This window comes from Mauremys reevesii, linkage group 17 (genome assembly GCF_016161935.1).
Source record: "Mauremys reevesii isolate NIE-2019 linkage group 17, ASM1616193v1, whole genome shotgun sequence".
In the NCBI taxonomy this organism is placed as follows: Eukaryota; Metazoa; Chordata; order Testudines; family Geoemydidae; genus Mauremys; species Mauremys reevesii.
The window spans coordinates 22,254,614-22,277,203 of record NC_052639.1 but is presented as its reverse complement, the minus strand read 5'-3'; the positions used below and the strand labels follow the sequence as shown (position 1 = coordinate 22,277,203).

General features: G+C 52.6%; 1 protein-coding gene and 1 long non-coding RNA gene across 7 annotated transcripts; both read left to right on the top strand.

The window, feature by feature from the left end:
• Nucleotides 1-3,685: 3,685 nt before the first annotated feature.
• LOC120385112 (maestro heat-like repeat family member 5) lies at nucleotides 3,686-9,246 on the top strand. Of its 5 annotated transcripts, none has more exons than XM_039504229.1 (5): nucleotides 3,686-3,874; nucleotides 4,480-4,669; nucleotides 7,312-7,449; nucleotides 7,598-7,715; nucleotides 8,240-8,545. In XM_039504229.1, the coding sequence occupies exons 3-5, from the start codon at nucleotides 7,400-7,402 to the stop codon at nucleotides 8,306-8,308; spliced, it is 237 nt and encodes a 78-aa protein (XP_039360163.1). In that variant the 5' UTR covers nucleotides 3,686-3,874; nucleotides 4,480-4,669; nucleotides 7,312-7,399; the 3' UTR covers nucleotides 8,309-8,545. The 5 variants fall into 5 exon arrangements, 4 of the variants coding, with proteins under 4 accessions (XP_039360163.1, XP_039360162.1, XP_039360165.1 ...); XM_039504228.1 differs by having other exon boundaries at nucleotides 3,686-4,079; XR_005589272.1 differs by lacking the exons at nucleotides 3,686-3,874; nucleotides 8,240-8,545 and adding an exon at nucleotides 9,190-9,246 and having other exon boundaries at nucleotides 4,366-4,669.
• Nucleotides 9,247-9,400: 154 nt separating this feature from the next.
• On the top strand, nucleotides 9,401-21,438 carry LOC120385118. 2 transcript variants are annotated; one of them, XR_005589278.1, is made up of 4 exons: nucleotides 9,401-9,426; nucleotides 14,717-14,802; nucleotides 15,636-15,789; nucleotides 21,360-21,438. It is a non-coding gene; the product is annotated as an uncharacterized LOC120385118 (long non-coding RNA). The 2 variants fall into 2 exon arrangements; XR_005589277.1 differs by lacking the exon at nucleotides 21,360-21,438 and adding an exon at nucleotides 16,589-16,730.
• Nucleotides 21,439-22,590: the final 1,152 nt, after the last annotated feature.

The window sequence follows — 22,590 nt, the reverse complement described above, 5'->3', positions numbered from 1 at the left end:
CATATCTACCCCTCCCCCCAGCTTAGGGTCATGTGCGAACTTGCTGAGGGTGCAATCCATCCCATCATCCAGATCATTTATGAAGATGTTGCATAAATCAGCCCCAGGACTGACCCAGCGGGGGGAGGGGGTGGAGAAGAGGAGGCACACGGTGAGCAGCAGGGACCCCAGAGACAGGGGTGCAGTGGAGGAGAGGGGAACTCAGCCAGGCAGCAGTGGGCAGATGGGGTTGGGAGAAGTGGGAAGCAGATACAGGAAGAGATGGAGCACAGGCTGGGCACTGGGGCCCAGGCATCCGGGGCCTGGTTGGCGGCAGCTGTGCCAGGAGGCTTCCCCACTATTATACCCACCGCCTGTGCTTCCACTGAGGATCTCCAGAGTGTCAATGTTCCCGGGCTCGCCTTCCTGACAGGCCTGAGCAGCAGAGCTTGTCACTAGACCACGCACAGCCTCCCCGTGGGAAGCGTATGGACCCAAACAGGCTGGAGACAAGTTATCGCAGAAATCACTGGGGACTCGGGGAGCATCTTCAGCTGAGCAGGGTGACACACCCCACAGGAGCTGAATTTCTGACTCGGGGCTGAGTAGTGCAGGGTGGATGCGCAGCACAGCTGTGAGGCTGTCTGCTGCGATCGATGCACCAGGGTCGATTTAGTGGGGGTCTAGTGAAGACCCACTAAATTGACAGCAGAGCGCTCTCCGGGCAACTCTGGGACTACACCGGGAACGACAGGAGTAAGGTAAGTCTCCCGTCGGCCCAGCACAGCGTAGACACAGCAGTAAGTCGACCTAAGCTACCTCGAATCCAGCTGTGTTAGTCATGTGGCTGGAGCAGCATCAGTTAGGACGACTTACTGCGGTAGGAAGGACACAGTGGGAGGGGCAGTGTGGGGATCTCTCTGCCATGGTGCCCTGGGGCTGAGGGGTCTGTGAGAGGGGCAGTGTCCGGGCTTGTCTGCTTGGGGGGGGGGGGTGGGGGGGTGGGGCTGGGTGGGGAGCTCTGGGCCTGGGGGCGGGGGGCTTTGGGGTCTGTGGGAGGGGCAGTGTGGGGATCTCTGTGCCATGGGGCCATAGGGCTGAGGGGTCTATGGGAGGGGCAGTGTGGGGATCTCTCTGCCATGGGGCCCTGGGGCTGAGGGGTCTGTGGGAGGGACAGTGTGGGGATCTCTCTGCCATGGGGCTCTGGGGCTGAGGGTCTGTGAGAGGGGCAGTGTCAGGCTTGTCTGCTATGGGGCTTGGGGTGTGTGGGAGGGGCAGTGTGGGGATCTCTCTGCCATGGGGAATAGGGCTGAGGGGTCTTTGGGAGGGGCAGTGTGGGGATCTCTCTGCCATGGGGCCCTGGGGCTGAGGGGTCTGTGGGCGGGGCAGTGTGGGGATCTCTCTGCCATGGGGCCCTGGGGCTGAGAGGTCTGTGAGAGGGACAGTGTGGGGAATTAGAGGATTGGACCAAAAGAAATATGATGAGGTTCAGCAAGGACAAGTGCAGAATCCTGTACTTAGAACGGAAGAATCCCCTGCACTGCTACAGACTAGGGACCGAATGGCTGGGCAGCAGTTCTTCAGAAAAGTACCTAGGGGTTACGGTGGACGAAAAGCTGAATATGATTCAACAGTGTGCCCTTGTTGCCAAGAAGACTAATGGCATTTTGGGTTGTATAAGTAGGGGCATTTCCAGCAGATCAAGGGATGTGATCATCCCCCTCTATTCAGCACTGGTGAGGCCTCATTTGGAGTACTGTGTCCAGTTTTGGGCCCCACACTACAAGAAGGATGTGGATAAATTGGAGAGAGTCCAGCGGAGGGCAACAAAAATGATTAGGGGGCTGGAGCACATGACTTATGAGGAGAGGCTGAGGTAACTGGGATTGTTTAGTCTTCAGAAGAGAAGAATGAGGGGGGATTTGATAGCTGCTTTCAACTACCTGAAAGGGGGTTCCAAAGAGGAGGGATCTAGACTGTTCTCAGTGGTAGAAGATTACAGAACAAGGAGTAATGGTCTCAAGTTGCAGAAGGGAAGGCTTAGTTTGGACATTAGGAAAAACTTTTTCACTAGTAGAGTGGTGAAGAACTGGAATGGGTTACCTAGGGAGGTGGTGGAATCTCCTTCCTTAGAGGTTTTTAAGGTCAGGCTTGACAAAGCCCTGGTTGGGATGATTTAGTTGGGTTTGGTCCTGCTTTGAGCAGGGGGTTGGACTAGATACCTCCTGAGGTCCCTTCCAACCCTGAGATTCTATGATTCTATGATCTCTCTGCCATGGGGCCCTGGGGCTGAGAGGTCTGTGAGAGGGACAGTGTCCGGACTTGTCTGCTATGGGGCCTGGGGTCTGTGGGAGGGGCAGTGTGGGGATCTCTCTGCCTTTGGATGCTAACATGGGAGGGGAAAACATTAAATCTTCTCTCCCCATCCCTTTACACCCCTGTCCTTCCTCTTCCCCCCTTCCCAGCAAGAGTCACCCTCTGCCCTTGTCTCTCTGATGCAGAGACCCCCCACCGACCAGTCAGAGAAGGACCTTGCCCCTGAGGAGAAGGCTGAGGAGAATGAAGACCCAGCCGCAGAAGGAGAGGAAGAGGAGGAAGAGCTAGAGACAGAGGAGGAGGAGAAGCAGGAAGAGCAAGTCCTGATCACAGAAAAAGAGGAGGAGGTGGAGGACCTAGCCATAAAAGAGGAGGAGGACTTGACCACAGAGGAAAAGGACGAGGCGGACATATCCGTAGAGGAGGAAAAGGAGGAGGATGAGAACTTGTCTGCAGAAGAGGAAGAAGAGGAGGAGGAGGAGGAGAACGTGTCTGCAGAAGAGGAGGAGGTCAAGCACCTCTCCACAGAAGAGGAAGAGGACTTGACCACAGAGACGGAGGAGGAAGAAGAAGGTAAAAGAAGAGGAAGAAGAAGGTAAAGGAAGGACGTGGCCCTGGTGGAGGAACACCTGATCATGGAGCAAAAGGAAGAAGAGAAGGACCTGGCCATGGAGCAGCAAGAGGAGCACCTGCCTGTGGAGGAAGAGGAGGAGGACCTGGCCACAGTAGTGGAGCACCTGGCCATGGAGCAGGTGGAGAGGAGGAGGACCTGGCTACAGAGGAGGGAAAGGAGGACCTGAATTAGCAGGAGGAGAAGGAAGAGGACCTGGCAATGGAGGAGGACGAGGATGTGGCCATTCAGAAGAAAGAAGAGAAGGAAGAAGAGGTACTGGCTATGGAGGAAAGGAAGTGGAGGAGGATTAGGACTTGGCCGGAGAATGAGCAGGAGGAAGAGGACCTGGTCACAGAGGAGAAGGAGGAGGATGTGGCCATGCAGGGGGAAGAAGAGGCGGAAGAGGAGGTAGAGGACCTGGCTATAGACTAGGAGGACCCAGGAACAGAGGAGGACGAGGATGTGCCAATGCAGGGGGATGAAGAAGAGAAGGAGATGGACCTAGCCCTGGAGGAGGAGGAGCAAGAGGACCTGGCCAGAGAGGAGGACGAGAAGGAGGAAAAGGAGGAGGAGAACCTGTCCAGGGAGGACCTGACCATAGAGGAGGAAGTGGAGGAGGGGGAGGACCGGGCCATGGGAATGGAGCATGTCGTCATGGAGAAGAAAGCGGAAGAGGATGACTTGGATGAGGAAGAGGATGAGGAGGGCAAAGCCAAGTCCTCCTCCACCTCCATGGCCAGGTCCCCCTTGCCCAGATGCATAAATATGGAAGTAATGAGTAGGAGCAAGGAGGGGATCTTACCTCTCTCTATAGCATTGGTGAGAGAGATAATGGAATGGTGACGTCCAGTTCTGGTGTCTGTGTTTTTAAAGGATGGTGTTAAATTGGAGAGGGTGCAGAAAAGAGTCACACAAATGATCTGAGAGCTGGAGAAAATGACCTACAGTGAGAGACTCAAATTGTAGGTGGGTGAAATTTAATGGCCTGGAACATTCAGGAGATCAGATGAGATGATCCAATGGTACCTTCTGGCCTTAAGCTCTATGAAACTCTATGAACCATCGTCTCCCCCCTCCCCCCCCCCGCTCCGATGTGCTTCACCGCACAGAAGGGTGGCTGGACAGCCTGGAATGGCCCTGCTCCAAAGCGGCCCTGGCGGAGAAGACAGCAGTGAGTGAGAGACGGCTGTGGGGACCTGGCGGGAGGGCAGGAGACCTTGGACAAGGAGGGGGCTCCCTTGGCAGGGAAGCAGATCGGTGGCACTGGAGAGGACAGCAAAGAGCAGGGATTCCTGGGGCTGAGGACTGGGCAGCAGCCAAGGGGAAATTCTGGGCGTAAGCGCTGGGGGTAGGTGGGAATCGTGGGATTGGGGGGTAAGGCGAGGCTGGCGGTAGAAAGGTAGGGGGCAGCTGTGAGAGGCTGGGCCAAGTGGGAAGGAAGGAAGGAATCAGGAGGACAGGGCCCAGCTGTGTTGCCAGAGGATCCTGCTGGCTGTGTCTGGGCAGCCTCTCTGGGAAGTGCCCAGGGGTCAGTAGGGCCTGAATCTGACATTCTCCTTTGGGTCTTACAGGAACTAACTGAGAGCTGCCCCAGGACTCTGGGCCCAGCTCTGTCCTCTCCAGCTCCATGGACCGCACGTGAAACCTCCCGTACCAGAAGCTCCTGCCTGGCTCCCCCAGCTCCGGTGCTGCTCAGTCCAGAGACGCTGCCTCTTCCATGGCCAGGTTCTCCTCCACCTACTGAACAGCCTGCGGTGATGGGTAAGGGAACCCATGGCCACACGGAGACACCATGGGCACGGATGGGGATTGAATCTGGGCCCTTCACCATCACGGGCACAAGCCTGCCAGGCTCCCATTCAGGTAGCCATGGAAGGCTCTGCCTGCAGACACCCCTCTCCATTCCCACTGCCAGACTCTTGCCTGCGGTGACAACGAAGGAGCAGGAGAACTCCTGGGGGAGAACCCCCGGGCTGCACAGTCGGGTGTCAATATTGAAAGGTGCCTTTTGGCCTCTAAGTGCCTCTTTTACTCAGCTGTTTAGCCATGGGGGCATTTTTATCCTTGCAGGTTTGTTTTTGTTTGCGGTGTACATTTAGTGTGAGCCTCTAGTACAGTGTTTTTAAACAGTCTCCGTGCGCTTGGCTGGCATTTCACCCTGGCATGTTGCTTTTAATTTCCATTTAACGAGCCTGCTCACGTCTGGGCAGTTCCCCTTTCTGAGGTTAAATGCTCCTGTGGTGGGTTTCTTGGGCATTTCCCCTCCAGGGCTGTGCCATGTGATTCCATCAGGGCTGTGATTGCAGAAAGTAACTACTGCAGCGTGGGGTTGCACGGTGAGCTCACACCGTGCACTCTCCTAAGCAGAGAACGTCTCCAAGGACCGGCACTGCGGTACCGCTCCTTGCCAACACCGCCCAGATCTGCTGCATGTGCCCTGTCAGCCAGCAGGGGGTTGGTCTCTATTGTCACAAACGGGGGATAAAGGACTCTCCTTATCCATGTGAGGGCATTCAGCCAGTATTCACGGGCGCTGGATGTCATCCGGCCTTGGCAGCTCTGAGCTCAGAAGGACAGTGGGTGAGTGTTTGGGAAAGAATTTCTACTGATTTCCCGTTGGGCTCCATCCAAAGCCAATAACTAGGGCTGTCAATTAATGGCCTTTTGATCGCACTGTTAAACAATAATAGAATACCAGGTTACATGTATTATCAATACTTTTGAATTTTTTTATACTTTCAAATATATTGATTTCAATTACAACACAGAATACAAAAACAACGAGAGTCCTTGTGTCACCTTAGAGACTAACAAATTTATATGGGCATAAGCTTTCGTGCATGCTTTCATCAGATGCATGGAGTGTAACAGACAGTAGGGAGGTATAAATACACAGCGTATGAAAAGATGGGAGTTGCCTTACCAAGTGCGGGGGGTCAGTGCTAACCAGCCAATTCAATTAAGGTGGAAGTGGGCTAATCTCAACAAGGGTGGAAGCATCCACCAAGAAGGGTGGAAAGCATTTTTGTAGTGCTAATGAAGCCAGTGTAAACAAGGTGGCCCATTTAAAACAGTTGACAAGAAAGTGTGAGTATCAGCAGGGGGACATTAGATTTTTAGCACACGGAAGCTTATTCCCAAATAAATGTGTTAGTTTCTAAGGTGCCACAAGGACTCCTTGTTTTGCTGATACAAAACGTTTTTGCTACCACTCTGAAACCAGATCTTAAGTGGTTTCTCTGCTGGTACCCTGGCTCAGTTGCCTTCAGCTCTAGGTGGCCCTTTAGTGAGCAGGTGCAGTTGGGGTGTGTCTTGGAAGTATCCAGGTTTCTGTCTCTGTAAATTTTGCCTAGAAATCTTCCCAGCACGGGATCATGAGATGTCCACCACTTTTGACTGGGCCAGAAATACTGGGCCTATGAGAACGGATCTACTCTGGATGGTTTCAGCCTGTCCAGTCATGGCTGGAAAGCCAAAGCACAGAGTCTGCAGCATTAAGAGAAAGAACGGGAATAACATCATCCAAACTCTTCTGATCTTTCCACAGGGCTCCATCCTGCTTCCAGGAGTGGGTGAAGGTTCAGGAGCCTTCATATGTCTCCTCCGCTCTGAGGAGCCAATCTTATTTTGTAATACACTGGAGAGGAATTGAGACATGACAAAGGACAATAGCGAGTGGCAATGGGGGCAGATGGCAGACTGGGATAGTTGAGTGAAATTCTTCCCCCCCTCCAGGCAATGAGGACCATTTACGAGGTCCTTTTCCTATGGGGATACCGAGAAGCCATCCTGGAAATGTATCCCTAGATGCTCATCCTCTGCATCAGGCAAGTGCAGTATGTGATGGATCTGCACTTGCCAAGGACCCCTGAGCAAATCTGTGGGCCTCTGTCCCAGAACGTGGACAGAGCCACACCAGCAGCACATGGGACCAGGCACCGCAGGATGTCAGTGTCACAGGTAAACAGGAGGAAGAGGGACCAGTTCAACTGGTTCTGTGGGCACAGTTAGGGGCCTCCATCTACATGGGAAAAAGAGAGCGCCAGAAGACACCTCAGGTGGTGTAAACTGACACAGCTTTGCTCGCTTATGCCAACTAAGGATCTGGCCCCACATGCCTGCTTGAGTCCTGTTACCTGTCACAGTAAAGAATCAAGTATTCAACCGCATTGAGTGATGACATCAACCATCTTCAGAAGCTACAGTGTCACTAACTGGTTACAAACTCAATGGAACTGCAGTGTCGACAGGGCCCATTGGGCAGGGAAGCACCATGATATCACACTAGATCTATCCTTGGGAGGCTAGCTCCTGCTGTCCATACTGTGTGTGCCAGGGCATGTGCAGATTTGCCATGCTTGGGGCTGATCTCTTTACCTGACACTGGTATTTTTTGTCTTTAGCACATCGGTGGAGGCTGTGAAGACTCTTTTTTCCATGCCTGGAGACTGGAAGGAATTTGCTGGCATCCAGTTACAGCAGAGTTGAGACATGATAGCCTCCCGCAATTACTACTCGCAGGGTGTTGGCGTGATTGCAAGGTAGGAGCCCAAAGGTTCCTCTTCATTGGGAATGGGATTTCCATGTGAAATATTCCTCTGTTCCAGGCTGCCATCTCAGCCCAGCAACTAGAGAGGAACTCTCTCTCCCCTTTGATAACCACAAGGGACTTTCTGCTCTATGTTCCAGAGCCATGATCGAGTTTGAGAACCCTCAGCTCCCTGCAGCTTTCAGAGAGGCCGTCAGCATTGTCCAGAGTGAGAAGGAGGAGGAGCAGAGAAATATCGCCATGACTTTCTGCACTGAGGTGAGATTCATTAGTTGACAGGCACAAGTGGGCTTTCTGGAGAGCAGCTCAGGCCAGTAAGCTCTGGGCACATTGTCAGCAGCTCAGCAGCCTTCCAGCCAGCTAGCTCCTCTCCGCACATGGATGGTGGTGGGGCATGGCACAGAGAGGGAGGGAGAGACAGGGTGAGATCGCTCCTGGCTGGATGTGCCTAGGTGGGATCATGTGACAAGAGGAGATGTTTCTCCGGTGCCCCAAGGCCATGCTTCTCTCCTCACCTTTTCCTGGGGTTCTGCTTTTCTTCTGCCCCAGGGGTCGCTCCATGGCACTCAGTGGGGCCTGGAGATTCCCCTTTCCCTGGGGGTTTATTTGTGACTTGTGTATTAGTCTAAGTTCTGAACCAACTGAAAGAGCAGCACCTGGCTCCCTACACACCAGAGACTTTGTATGGGAGTAAGTGGCCATTTGGTAAAGATGAGTGTCAGGAACAGACTCCACAGTAAGATCTCTGCTCCTCATCCAGATCTTGATTTGGCTCTTTTCAGTTTCTTCAGAGTGCTTCTATTGCCACGACAGTGACAAAATCAGACCTCCGGGCGCAGTTCATGGAGTAGATCAAAGACACAAATCCCATCATACGCAGGCTCAGTCTACGGGGCCTTGGCAGTATTGTGCTTCAGCCAGAAAAAGTGAGAGGCATGGATTGTCCGGGGGACCAAGGAAGCCGATGTCTATCGAATAGCTCAGAAATGAGAGTGAGATCCCCACACAAGCCTTGCTGTGGAGTTAGAAACTCTGTGACTCCTTCACTCCCTCTGCAGCTGGCCCTGACCCAAGCCTGTTTTCCCACCTGGAGCTGACCCTGTAGCCAGGTCCCATCTGCTTCGGTTGGGTGGCAGGACTCTATTCAGGTTCTCTGCTGGTTCATTTCTGCAGGAGTTACAATCTCTTCACATTTTTAAATTTTCTCCTGCCTCTGTGTCCTGCCTGTGCGGACTCTGCTCCGTTGCCTGTGCGGTCGGCACATCGGCTGTGTACCCGCTGCTGCTGTCTGCGGCCCCGCTGCACTGCAGGCGCTGTGGAGTTAGAAACGCTGTGACTCCTTCGCTCCCTCTGCAGCTGGCCTGACCCAAGCCTGAGAGGGTCCGGTTGTTTTCCACCTGGAGCTGACCCCTGTAGCCAGGTCCCATCTGCTTCAGTTGGGTGGCAGGACTCTATTCAGGTTCTCTGCTGGTTCATTTCTGCAGGAGTTACAATCTCTTCACATTTTTAAATTTTTCTCCACAACTGTCAGACCTGCAAACTTTTGTTTTTGAAAATGAAAGCTGAGGTTCTGGAGAACACAATAGTAACTCCAGAGAGGTGCTACTGTGGTGCATGGGCTCATACTGGCTGTTGCCATGCACTGGCTCTATGCTTTGGCTTCCCTGGACTAGTCGCTGTGGGGAGAACATGTCATTTGTATATTGTGCATTTCTTCCTTCTTTCTTCCTAGATGCAGAACAAGAGCCTGTCATAAACAGATAGTTAAGGGTTAAGGTCCCTTTTACCTGTAAAGGGTTAACATGCAGTACCTGATGACCACCTGACCAGAGGACCAATCAGAGACAAGATTTTTTTCAAATCTCTGTGGAGGAAGCCTTTGTCTGTGTTCTTTGTTAGAGCTCTCTTTGGATCTAAGAGAGGTCAGTCATGTCTCAAGGTCTCCTGGAGTAGTTTCTACTATTTAATAGTGAGTATTAATTAGAAAGGCGAATTAGTCTTATAATTTGATTTCTACATTTGCAATTGTGTGTTTGCTAAAGGAAATTCTTTATTCCTGTTTGCTGATATTGCTTTTACTGAGAAAGGGGAGGAATTCTCTCCAGAGATTGATAAGTTTAGAACCTGTATTGTTCTATCTTGGATTACAGAGACAAGTTACTTTCTTTTATTTTTAATAAAGTCTTTTCTTTTTAAAACTTGGTTAATTCCTCCTCTTGTGGAGATTCAAGGGAAGGGAGGGGAAGAGTGAGTTCCTCCTAAGGGTGATTCACAAAGTTGAATCAGTGTGTCTCTCTCCAGAGTGGCTAGGAGAGGGAGGGGGGAAGTGGGCTGCTTCCCTGTGTGTAGATTCAAGGAGTTTGGATCAAGGTATCTCTCTCTCCGGAGCAGGCTGGAGAGGGGGAAGGGGGGAGGGGAACTGGCTGTTTCTCTCTCTCTGGTGAGATTCAAGGGGTTTGAATCTGGGTTCCCCAGGGGAAGCTTGGGGGACAGGCAGTGTGTCAGACACTTTAACCTGACTGGTGGCAGCGAGAAGGAGACCTACCCTAGGATTTTAGGGTGGGGGGATACATGCAGGTCCCACAGTGGATCCCAACAGCTCCAAGTGGGGGTGAGACCTATGACAGAGCCACATCCCCAAATTCCTGTTCCACGCCTTAGAGTACCTGGAAAGCTCACAGACAACAATCAGACATTCTGCAGCCCTGTTCATTGGTAATCAGAGCAACTTCACTTGAGCTTTTTTGACTTGCTTCCTTCAAAGCCCTTTTCTAGACTGCTGCTCTGTTCCCTCCGACAGCACCAGAATCTTAACACTGTGTGTGCGTGTGTGAAGGGAGCAACTTAGCTGTATGACTGCACCAATGTCCCCTGCCCACAACTACATTTTGGCTGCACCTAGGAAGCCAGCATGATGTGAATTCAATCTTCTTTGGAAATCAGCCTCTCAGTATCTTCTGGGCCCCTGATGTTTTATCTAATGTGCTTTGTGAACAGATGTAAGGAATGTATTTAATTTCCCAAGGGCTGTCTTGGGGCAATGGCTGCATCTTTAGCAGTTTTCAGCGAAGGATTTGAAAAGTAATGAGATCCATGGTATGTCTAGGGCGTGTCTGCACTACGAAATTCAGTGGATTTTATAGAAGTTGAGCTTTAGCAACCAATTTTATACAGTCAATCATGCTTGTCCCCACTAAAGCGCATTAGGTTGGTGCAGTGCGTCCTCAGTACCCTGGCTAGTATTGACTCATGGAGTGGTGCACAGAGGTTGCTATCCCACAGTCCCCGCTGCCCATTGGAATTCTGCGTTAAGCTCCCAATGCCTGATGAGGCAAAAACATCGTTGTGTGTGGTTTTGGGTACATGCTGTCAGTCTCCCCTCCCTCCCTCTTTGAAAGCAACAGCAAACAATCATTTCGCACCTTTTTTCCTGGGTTATCTGTGCAGATGCCATGGCAGATACCATGGAGCCCGCTCCACTGCACACGGCTTTTGTGAGCATTGTAACCACCTCGCGCATTATCCTGCAGTATGTGCAGAGCCTAGCTAGGAGCCACCAGCATAAGGAAGATTGTGAGGAGGACATGGACACAGATGTTCCTGAAAGCACAGGATGTGGCGATTGGGATATCATGGCGGCATTGGGGCATATTGATACAGTGGAACACCGATTCTAGGTCTTGCAAACAAGCACAGACTGCTTGGACTGCATAGTGTTGCAGGTATGGGATGATTCCCATTGGCTGCGAAACTTTCGCATGTGTAAGGCCACTTTCATGGAACTTTGTGAGTTGCTTTTTCCACCCTGAAGTGCAGGAATACCAAGATGAGACCTGCTCTGACAGTTGAGAAGCGAGTGGCGATATCCCTGTGGAAGCTTGCAACACCTGTCTGCTACCGGTCAGTCGGGAATCAATTTGCTCTGTTCCCTCCGACAGCACCAGAATCTTAAAAGTGTGTGTGTGTGTGTGTGTGTGTGTGTGTGTGTGTGTAAAACTACCGTGGGGGCTGCTGTGATCCAAGTAGCCAAGGCAATCAATAACCTTCTGTTAACAAGGGAAGTGACTCTTGGAAATGTGCAGGTCATAGTAGATGGCTTTGCTTCAGTGGGGTTCCCTAACTGTGATGGGGCGACAGAGGGAACACGTATCCCTATCTTGGCACCGGGCCACCTTGCCAAAGAGTACATAAACCACAAGGGGTACTTCTCTATGGTGTTGCAAGCACTAGTGGGTCACAAGGGCCATTTCACCGATATCAACGTGGGACGGTCGGGAAGGTGCATGATGCTCACATCTTTTGGAACTCCGTGCTGTTAGAAAACTGCAAGAAGGGACTTTCTTCCCAGATCAGAAAATTACCATTGGGGATGTTGAAATGCCAATAGTTATCCTTGGGGACCCAGCCTACCGCTTGCTCCCATGGCTCATGAAGCCGTACATAGGCAGCCTGGACAGTAGTAAGGAGCAGTTCAACTGTAGCCTGAGCAAGTACAGAATGGTGGTAGAATGTGCCTTTGGACGTTTAAAGGGGCACTGACGTTGTTTGCTGGGTAGGTTAGACCTCAGCGAAAGCAATATTCCTGTTATTGCTGCTTGCTGTGTGCTCCATAATATCTGTGAGAGTAAGGGGGAGATGTTTATGGCAGGGTGGGAGGTTAAGGCAAATCTCCTGGCGGCCAATTTTGAACAGCCAGACACCAGGGCAATTAGAAAAGCACACCAAGGCATGCTATGCATCAGAGAGGCTTTGAAAACCAGTTTCATGACTGACCAGGCTACGGTGTGACAGTTGTGTGTGTTTGTCCTTGATGTGAAGCTGCCTCCTTTGGTGAATGTGCTTCCCTGTAAGCCAATCCCCCTCCCACTCTTCGACCACAGCTGGCACAGGAAATAAAGTCTCTATTGTTCTGAATCCATTCATTCTTTATTCATTTAAAAAAAAGATCTCTGACAACGCTGACTAGTAAAAGGTAGCCTAGTCGGGTGGGATAGGAGGGTAGGACAAGGTCACAGTGCTTATTGTAGCCACAGTATAAATCAAGGCTGTTTGAATGACAGCCTTCTGTTGCTGGGCCATCCTGGAGTTGAGCAGCTTGGTGCCCGGAGCCTCCCCACCCCTGTGTTCTTGGGCATCTGGGTGAGGAGGATCTGGAACTTGGCAAGGAGGGCAATGGATGCAGCAGGGTTCTGAAGTCTAGTTGCCTGTCCTGCAGCTCCACCAGACGCCTCATCATGTCCGTTTGCTCCGCATTAGCCTCAGCATCTCCTCCTGCGTGTTCCGATAACGCTCACTGTATGCTTTCCTGGCCTTTGCCACTGAATGCCTCCATGCATTCAGCTGTGTCCTATCAGTGCGGGAGAACTGTGTGAGCTCTGAAAATGTCATCACTAGTGCGTTTTTTTCCGCCTTCTAATCTGCGATAACCTCAGGGATGAAGTTGATACAGGAGCATAGAAACATTTGGAGCTGCAGGGTGGGGAAAGGGAGAGTAGAATTTAAGAAGATACATTTCTGAGAACAAAAGAGAGACTCTTTCACAGTGAATCAAGCAATTCACAGCAGACAGCATATGTGTTTTAGGTACAAGGTCGCACTTTGTCTTTTATATTGAGTGCCTGCCGGTATGGTGACACATCACACACAGCTGGGCAACAGAATTCGGTTTCCAGGCAGCCATGGTAAGCCAAAGGGTACGCAGGGTTGGCTTCTTCCACGTTCATGACATGTGGGAATGGTTTCAAACTGCAGTACCCTCCTTTCCCATAGCAACCAATGCCGGTTGGGTTTGCTGTTTAAAAGGAGGGGCTGTGGTTTTGGGGTAAATGTGCAGCACACCCCTCCCCCCGATCCCCTGCATGAATATTCTCCAGGATGATCCCTTTTAGCCAAGTGCAAACAGCCCAGCATGACTGGGGTCTAATGTGCTGGGGATCACCAAACAGAGGGGATTACTGTTCCCTTACCAAAATTCCCCTATTTCAACCAGGTGACCATGAATGATATCACTCTCCTGAGGCTGACACAGAAAGATAAAGACTGAATGTTGCATGAATGTGACCAAAACCCAGGACCATTCGCTGCCATGCTTTGTGCTGCAATGATTCCAGACTACTTGCTACTGGCTTGATGTGGTAAAGTGACCTACCGTGGAGGACGAAATAAGGCAGTCCTCCCCAGAAACCTTCCGCAAAGGCTTTCAGAGTACCTCCAGGAGAGCTTCGTGGAGATATTCCTGGAGGATTTCCGCTCCATCCCCAGACATGTTAAAAGACTTTTCCAATAGCTTTACTGGCTGTGAATGCATCCCAATTGTTCAGGGCAAATCAAACATTAAACACAGTTGCTTTTAATCACTGTAGTGTAGTTAGGTGGTGCCTTCTCCGCCTTCAGGGTCCGGGAACAATTCGCCCTGGGAGGGTATTGGCTCCAGGGTGAGGAAAAGGTTCTGGCTGCTGCGGAGAATGGATTCTCCACTTGCCTGCTGGGCATTCTCCTCCTCCTCCTCTTCCTCATCCACAAAATCCTCTTCCGTGTCGCACGAGGCTGCCACCTTGCAGGTGTCCACAAACAGTGGTGGGTAGAGTAAGGACCCCCCAGAATGGCATGCAGCTGATCATAGAAGCGGCATGTCTGTGGCTCTGACCCGGAGTGACCATTTGCCTCCTTTGTCTTTTTGTAGGCTTGCCTGAGCTCCTAAATTTTCATATGGAACTGCTGTGTCCCCCTGGTGTGGACTCTTTCCACCATGCCCTGTGTGATTTTGGCATATATATCAACATTTCTTCTGCTTGATCAGAGTTCTGCCTGCACAGATTCTTCTCCCCATACAACAATCAGATCCAGTGTCTCCCGTTTGCTTCACACTGGAGCTCGTTTGTGATTCTGGGACTGCATGGTCACCTGTTCTGCTGAGCTCGCCATGCTGACCAAACAGGAAATGAAATTCAAAAGTTTTGGTGCTTTTCCTGTGTACCTGTCTAGTGCATCAGGTTGAAAGTGCTCTCCAGAACAGTCACACTGGAGCACTCTGGGATAGCTCCTGGAGGCCAATACCATCAAATTGCACAGTACTGAATCTACAGTACTGCAGATTCAACCCAGGAAGCTTGATTTTTGCGCTACTTCCCTCATCAGGGAGGAGTACAGTGGTTGATTTTAAGAGTCCTTTAGGTGGTCAGAATGGGGTTGGTTGTGTAGACACATTACTTATAAAATCGACCTAACGTGGCTAAATTTGACCTAACCTTGTATTTTAGAGCAGGCCTAGGAAAGACTATCCACCATTACTGCGATTTGTTGTCTGAAACAGTGAATGAAGATGGCATCTCCCGCCTGTATGAAGGTAAGGAAATACCTCTGTGTGTTAGTGCCTCTGTGGGAAGTACAGAGGTGCAGCACAGAACCTGAAAACAGTTTGAATGTGTCCCTCTCTGTCTAAGGACAGAGTTTAAGGAAGAAGGATGGTCACGCGAGCTTTCATCGAGGTGCCACAATATGTGTGCAGGAGCAGGGAATTCCATCTCTAGCTCCTAGAATAGAGCTGTGTGGGAGACTGTTGTCATAAAGGTCAGGAATGTCTCTAAAGGAAGGCCTGACAGAATTGAAAAGGGCTGTTGTTATTATTAAGGGTGGTGGTGGTGATGATGATGATGACGATTACCCTCTGTAGGGAAAGATTCATCACCTGCCCTCCCTGTAATGGCGTCTTTGCAGGCCAAGGAACTTCACTCCGAGATTGGTTATCAGCTCATAGGAAAACCCATGAGTGCACATGGGAAACACTTTTCCCTGTGAACTCTTAAGGAATGAAGGCACAGGGCCACAAAGGATTTCAATAGACATTAGGAGCCTAAATCCCTTTGTGGATCTCAGCCTAAATGTCTGATGGTTTAACACCTCTGCTGCTGTCAATTTCCTATTCCACCAAAAGAACAAGTGCCCCAACTGTCTGTGTGTATGGGTGTGCATGTGTATGCCGGCGGAGAGGAACTTATGCAAAAATGGAGGCTCCTCTCTCTCCAGGGCTATTTTGGGAGTAGCTGAGTTGTTGTTTCTGTGCCCCCAGACTCTTGGGTAGCTAATAGCATGTGGCAATGGCCATCTGAAGGGGAGGTTTCCTAGGCACCAGTTACATCAGCACCATGGGGCTTCCAACCCGTTTCCTCTTTGTTTCAGCTTTTCAAGAAGTGCCTTTGAAATCTGACAGGACCAGAAGGTACATCCTCAATAGACATTACAAATGGTTGCAGAAACTTGGAAATCTCGTGTCAGGTTCTGCATTCGACTAGGGAACCAGGACCAACACAGAAGACCTCTTCATCCTGCTATGGTATGTACAGCAGATGCTTATCAACACTTTGGAACCTGGGCTGAACAGTGAGATGTATATTGGCAGATGACACAAAATTATGTAGGTTACTCGGCCCTAGAGAAGACTTTGAAGAAGTTCAAAGGGATCTGTGATGGGTTGGGTCACAGAGATCCCCTTGGGACTGTCACCTGATGTGCTGAAATTATCTCTGAGCCCGTTTTCCCTGCCAGCCTGGGCCCCCCAGAACCCCATCTTGTGACCAGACATGCTAGCCTGCCCAACACAGACCCAGGGTCTGGTCCACACCCCACAGCTGTAGACTTCACTGAAAACAGCTCAGCAAGTTACCTGTCTTCAGCATCCCAGACACCCAGCTCCCAATGGGATCCAAACCTCAAATAAATCTGTTTTACTCTGTATAATGCTTATACAGGGTATATTTGTAAATTGTTCACCCTCCATAACACTGATAGAGAGAGATGAACAGCTGTTTGCCCCTCCCCACCCCAGGTATTAATCGCATACTCTGGGTTTATTAATAAACAAAAGTGATTTTATTTAGTATAAAAAGTAGGATTTAAGTGGTTTCAAGTAATAACAGACAGAACAAAGTAAGCCACAAAAGCAAAATAAAGCCAAAACACTCAAGTCTAAGCCTAATATATTCAGAAACTGGTTACAGGTAATGCTGAATAGAGGGAATGATCACATCCCTCGATCTGCTGGCAATGCTCCTATTTAGACAGCCCAAAATGCCATTAGCCTTCTTGGCAACACTGTAGACTCATATCCAACTTCTCATCCACTGTAACCCTAGGTCCTTTTCTGCAGAACTGCTGCCTAGCCACTCAACAGGTGCACTTCTGAACTGTGGGTCTGCACTGACCAGGGACAACAACTATGAGGTGGGATGTTAAGGGTGGGGTATACTACAGGAACTTTGGAGTTGGACTCAAGAACCTGAAGCAAAAGACACTGCCCAGCGTACACTGGGAAGGGTGTTTTGCTCGTGCTATGTCTATGGATACCGCTTGACTGTTTTCTCAGATTACTGCTAGGTTACTTTTATTAAAGAAACTCTACCTCGGACTCTGTGCTTGCGAGAGGGGAAGAATTGCCTCTTAGAGGCATCCAGGCGTTACAGTGAAATTTCCCCAGGTTCCCGGGTGGGGGCTTGAGCCGGTTCTGGTTGCATTGTTGAAAAGGAACCCCCTAGGTGTTGAACCTGCCCTTCTCGCTGCCCACTTCAACTGGCAGAAGGGTTACAGACTGAACAGAACAGAACATGGGGGAGCAGCAACACCCGGCTGCTAACAGGGCAGTTGGCCAGACCTTGACTGACCAGGTTAAACTCCCAACTGCTCATTAAATACTGATATAAAATCCTCTGCAGACTGTGCCCCATTTCCCCCAAATTATCAAATAATGAACCCAACGCAGGTCTCTCAAGCACCAACTGTGAATCACCTGCCCCTCCCCTACTGCTCCCCCCCAGCTGAACAAGGGACCTTCTAACTCTATCCCTGTTCCTGCCCCCTCTTAACATGCCATTGCCCAGCACTCCCCACTGTCCATGTCAATGGCAAAATCTGAGGAGGTTTTATGTTAATATTTAATAATTAGATGGAGAAATGTAAAATCTAAGGCCCGGGCAGTTGTGTCCCTCCAAAACAGGGAGGAGTTGCTGTTGTTCTAATGACTGGGGGGTACCCAAAGGGATTTCACCGCAATCTGTCATCATTAGGAAGAAAATGGAGCAAAGTCTGAATATTTGATAACAGGAGAGAAGTGTGGCAAGATCTCTTGGGGAAGGAGCATCAATATTCAACAATCAGACAGTAAAAGGCAAAATCTGAGGGGAAATCAAATCAAAATTAATTAAATAACTGGAAAGTGCTGATTCCCCTGGCCCTGCCTTTGACACAGGCAGCAGGGAGCCATGGGGGACAGGGACACTGCATGAACAGGGGCAGGGAGGATGGAGCCAGAAGGTCCCATGGCAGTTGTGGGGGCAGCAGTGGAGGAGGGTCAGCAGCTGGGACTGGGCAAACTGGGACCGGGCAGTCTCAGTGGGGACGTGGCTCGTCCCTTCCCCTCCAGTGACCCAGCCGTGCCCCGTCGCTGGCACAGAACAGCCCCACGTTCCCACCCTGCCGGGGTTTTGTCTGAGCACTGGAAATGACCCCCACCTCCCAGGGCCATTTGTCCTGAGCTTGTGGTGACAGAGGAGGGAATGTGAGGGGCAGGGCAGGAGTCTGTGGCCACACTGGGTCCTGCCCAGGCGAACAGGGGCAGTGAAGCAGAGAGCAGCCCCTTGGGGTGGGGTGGGCCTTAACCCCCTTCTCAACCCCATATGGGGCAGTGAAACAGCTTGTCAGGGACTGGCCAGCTCTGCCTTAGCAGCCAGGGGGAGGCTCCTGGCGCGGATGTTCATTAACTATGGGGCGAGGCACATTCTACCGCACCCTGGCGGTTTTATTGGGGGTAACAGGAGAAACAATTTGAATCAGAGACGTGAGGAAAGTTGGTCACTGGGGGTTGACCCCGTCCCCTGCAACACCCTGACATGGAGAATGACGCAGGGCAACAGCTTCCCTCCAAAAAGGAGAAGTTGCTGCACTTAAAACATGTGAGGAAAAATCCCAACCGGAGAGGAGTTTCTGTCAGTAACTGGTAATGACATGGGAAAGAGCAAACCCGGAGATTTGACCTGTGTTCAGTCATGAGTGAGATGTACAGGAAACAATCTGATGCTCAAAACTGAGGCGAAAGTTGGTCCTTTGGGGGTTTAGCTCCCCTCCCCCGCACTGGGGTAATGACTCGGGGCAGCAGTTTCCCTCCAGAACAAGACGTGGCAGCAGACAGGGACTGGGGAGCCCAGAGCAGCAGAGGATTTTCCATCAGTATTTGAGAGTTACACAGAACGTGACACAATCGGAGGAGATTTTATATCAGTCGCCAGTAACGAGAGAGACAGGGCCGAGCTGAAGGGTGTTTTACATCTAATTTGGGCATTCAATGGGAAATGGGAAATCGGGGAGGGTTGGTCAATGATGGGTTATCAGAGAGAAAGGGTGAAATCCAGGGAACTTTCCATCCACACTCAGTCACTACCTGGGACGTGCTGGGTCCCCAGGCCCTGCCATTGACGTGGGCAGCAGGGAGCCCGGGGCGATGCCGCGTTACCAGGGTGGGGGGGGCTGTAACCCCTGACCATAAGGGGGGCTGTGATGCTTACTGGGGCCCGGCCAGGGCTGAAGTTTGCATCCAGGCCGTTGCTGCCCCCCTGCCAGGCGACCCCCGCCCGAAGCAGGGAGGCTGGAGGGAGGGCGCTGAAGCAGCAGCTGTCCCACGAGCAGGGAGCTCTGGGGGGTTCCTGAGCCCAGAGCCCAGGTGCCAGAGAGGAGCCATCCTTCCACGGGTGACAGCTACCAGGGAGGAGAGGGGGCGGCGCCAGCCAGAGACCAGGGACCCTCCAGCTCCCCACACCAAGCGGCTGTTTTCTCCCTGTTCCCAGGCCTCAGCTGGGAAGCTCCCTGGAGCTGGTTCCCTCAGGGCCTGGCCCAGCATGGGGAAGGGAGGGATGGCCCCACGGGCGCTCAGCTGGCCCCAGCCGCTCAGCCTCCAGCCTGTCACCGACGGTCCCTCAGCCGCCTGCAGTCCGTACTGGCCAGGGGCCCGGGATACATGGAGCTGGGCTTTGCATGGCAGTTGGGGGGGCAGCAGCAGGGGAGGGGCAGGTGACTGGCAGTTGGTCGGGAGGGGGAGCTGGGCTTTGCATGGCAGTTGGGGGCAGCAGCAGGGAGGGGCTGGGGACTGGCAGTTGGGCGGGGGTGGGGGCAGCTGGGCTTTGCAGGGCAGTGGGGGGGGCAGCAGCGGGGGAGGGGCAGGTGACTGGCAGTTGGTCGGGGGAGAGGGGAGCTGGGCTTTGCATGGCAGTTGTGGGGGCAGCAGCAGGGAGGGCAGGTGACTGGCAGTTGGTCGGGGAGGGGAGCTGGGCTTTGCATGGCAGTTCAGGGGCAGCAGCAGGGGAGGGCAGGTGACTGGCAGTGGGTCGGGGGTCAGGGGAGCTGGGCTTTGCATGGCAGTTCGGGGGGGCAGCAGCAGGGGAGGGCAGGTGACTGGCAGTTGGTCTGGGGAGGGCAGCTGGGCTTTGCATGGCCGTGGGGGGGGCAGCAGCAGGGGAGGGGCAGGTGACTGGCAGTTGGTCGGGGGAGAGGGGAGCTGGGCTTTGCATGGCAGTTCGGGGGCAGCAGCAGGGGAGGGGCAGGTGACTGGCAGTTGGTCGGGGGAGGAGCTGGGCTTTGCATGGCAGTTGTGGGGGCAGCAGCGGGGAGGGCAGGTGACTGGCAGTTGGTCGGGGAGGGGAGCTGGGCTTTGCATGGCAGTTGTGGGGGCAGCAGCAGGGGAGGGCAGGTGACTGGCAGTTGGTCGGGGAGGGCAGCTGGGCTTTGCATGGCAGTTCGGGGGCAGCAGCAGGGGAGGGCAGGTGACTGGCAGTTGGTCGGGGAGGGGCAGCTGGGCTTTGCATGGCAGTTGTGGGGGCAGCAGCGGGGAGGGCAGGTGACTGGCAGTTGGTCGGGGAGGGGAGCTGGGCTTTGCATGGCAGTTCGGGGCAGCAGCAGGGGAGGGGCAGGTGACTGGCAGTTGGTCGGGGAGGGCAGCTGGGCTTTGCATGGCAGTTCGGGGGCAGCAGCAGGGGAGGGCAGGTGACTGGCAGTTGGTCGGGAGGGGAGCTGGGCTTTGCATGGCAGTTGGGGGCAGCAGCAGGGAGGGCAGGTGACTGGCAGTTGGTCGGGGAGGGCAGCTGGGCTTTGCATGGCAGTTCGGGGGCAGCAGCAGGGGAGGGCAGGTGACTGGCAGTTGGTCGGGGAGGGGGAGCTGGGCTTTGCATGGCAGTTCGGGGGCAGCAGCAGGGAGGGCAGGTGACTGGCAGGTGGTCGGGGGAGGGGGGAGCTGGGCTTTGCATGGCAGTTCGGGGGCAGCAGCAGGGAGGGGCAGGTGACTGGCAGTTGGTCGGGGGAGGGGGGAGCTGGGCTTTGCATGGCAGTTGTGCGGGCAGCAGCAGGGGAGGGGCAGGTGACTGGCAGTTGGTCGGGGGAGGGGGGAGCTGGGCTGGGCGGAGAGGGGGGCGGCAACTGGGACAGGGGCCTGGGGCTGGACAGTTTCATTTGGGGATATCTGAGAGTTAGGGGAAGCGGGGCAGAACCTGACGGGGAGGGTGACAGAGAAATGTTCAATAATGTGAGAGAAAAGGGAAATGTGAAAGGATTTTATCTCCATATTTGATAATCACAGACAAAAAAGGGCAAAACTGGAGATAATTTTCTTTTCAATATTTGGACAAGTGACAAAACCTGAGGTGATTTTATTTCCAACTGCGAGAATGAGAGAAAATGGCAAACAGATGCTGACTCATGTCCAGTAATTTTTAAACTGGCCATTCCTGAAGCTGATCCGAAGGGGAGAATAACTGGGGGCTGAGCACCTTTGTGGGGTCTCTCAGGGCACAGGGAGACCTGACAAGATGCTGAAGATTTTCCATCCTGAAAAAAGAACCGTTCTGACGTTTGTGTGTTTTCCTCCAGCAGCGTCCGGGCAGGGGAGCCTGGTCTTCCCTGCTGTTTCTGCGGCTACATGAGAAGGTTTCTCGTTGGAGATGGAGGGCTAAATCTGGGAGGAAAAGATCTGTTTATTCCAGTGTGTTCCAGTTGAAAAAGTATCACAAAAACAAATACAAAATGTTTTGAACTGGCAGAATGAATCGAACGATCATGTCATTTAAGGCCACAAATTTAAAAATATGTAGGCACCTAAAGATGCAGATAGACAACTAGTGAGACTTTCAAATGTGCCTCCATGCCTAACTCCCATTAATTTCATCTGTATCAACAGGCACCTATAACTGAGGGACCTTAGCGCTGTAGCAACCCTGGCATGCAGCAGCAGCAGAACTGCAATTGTCTCTGCCTCAGTTTCCCTTAGCTGGTTCAGGGATGGAACTTATATCTGTCAGTCTTTAGCTATGTCTACACTTAAAAGTTCAAAGCACAGTCATGGCTTTGCAGCACTGTAACTTGCTGAGCTTGGGGGTGACAGTGGTGTGTTTTTTAACCCCCCTGAGTGAGAAAGTTGCAGTGCAGTAACTTGCCAGTGTAGACAAGCCCTTTGTCTGTAGCTCCAGTCCTCCAGTGGACTGACTTGTGTCTCTTCACTTTCGGGTCTGAAAGAGTCTGGCCTCAAGCAAAGTGCTGCCGGCTCAAGTGTCCCAGGGATTTGGGCCTTTGACTCAGGGCTCTTCTAACCTGTAGCAGGGTGGTCACCCACTCCTGCCCTGAGGAGCTTAGAAGAGCCCAGCAGAGGGCTGGGGCTGGGGCAAGCAGCTCCCAGGCTGATTGGGGAAGTAGGCACAGCTGGCAGCCATGCCTCGAACAGCCCACAGCCGGCCCCTATAAAAGGCTTTGAGGATGGGCACAGATATAATCTCTCTGTCTGTAGAGGAGAAGGGCCTGGCTGCTAGGGAGCTGAGCAGGTACCTGGGGAGTAGGGCTGGGGAAGGCCAAGGGGCTGGGGAGCTCTGGCCGGGAAAGCCCAGGGCCGGTGCAAGGATGTTTCGTGCCCTAGGCCAAACTTCCACCTTGCGCCCCGCACCTCTGCCCTGAGGTGCCCCCCCTGGGGGCCGCTGCCCCCGCCGCCCGGCGGGGGCCCCCAGTGGCCGCTCCCACCCTCTGCCCTGAGGCACCTCCCGCTCCAGCTCACCCCTGCTCCACGCACGAGCACCTGAGCACGCCGTCGCTGCTTCACTTCTCCCGCCTCCCA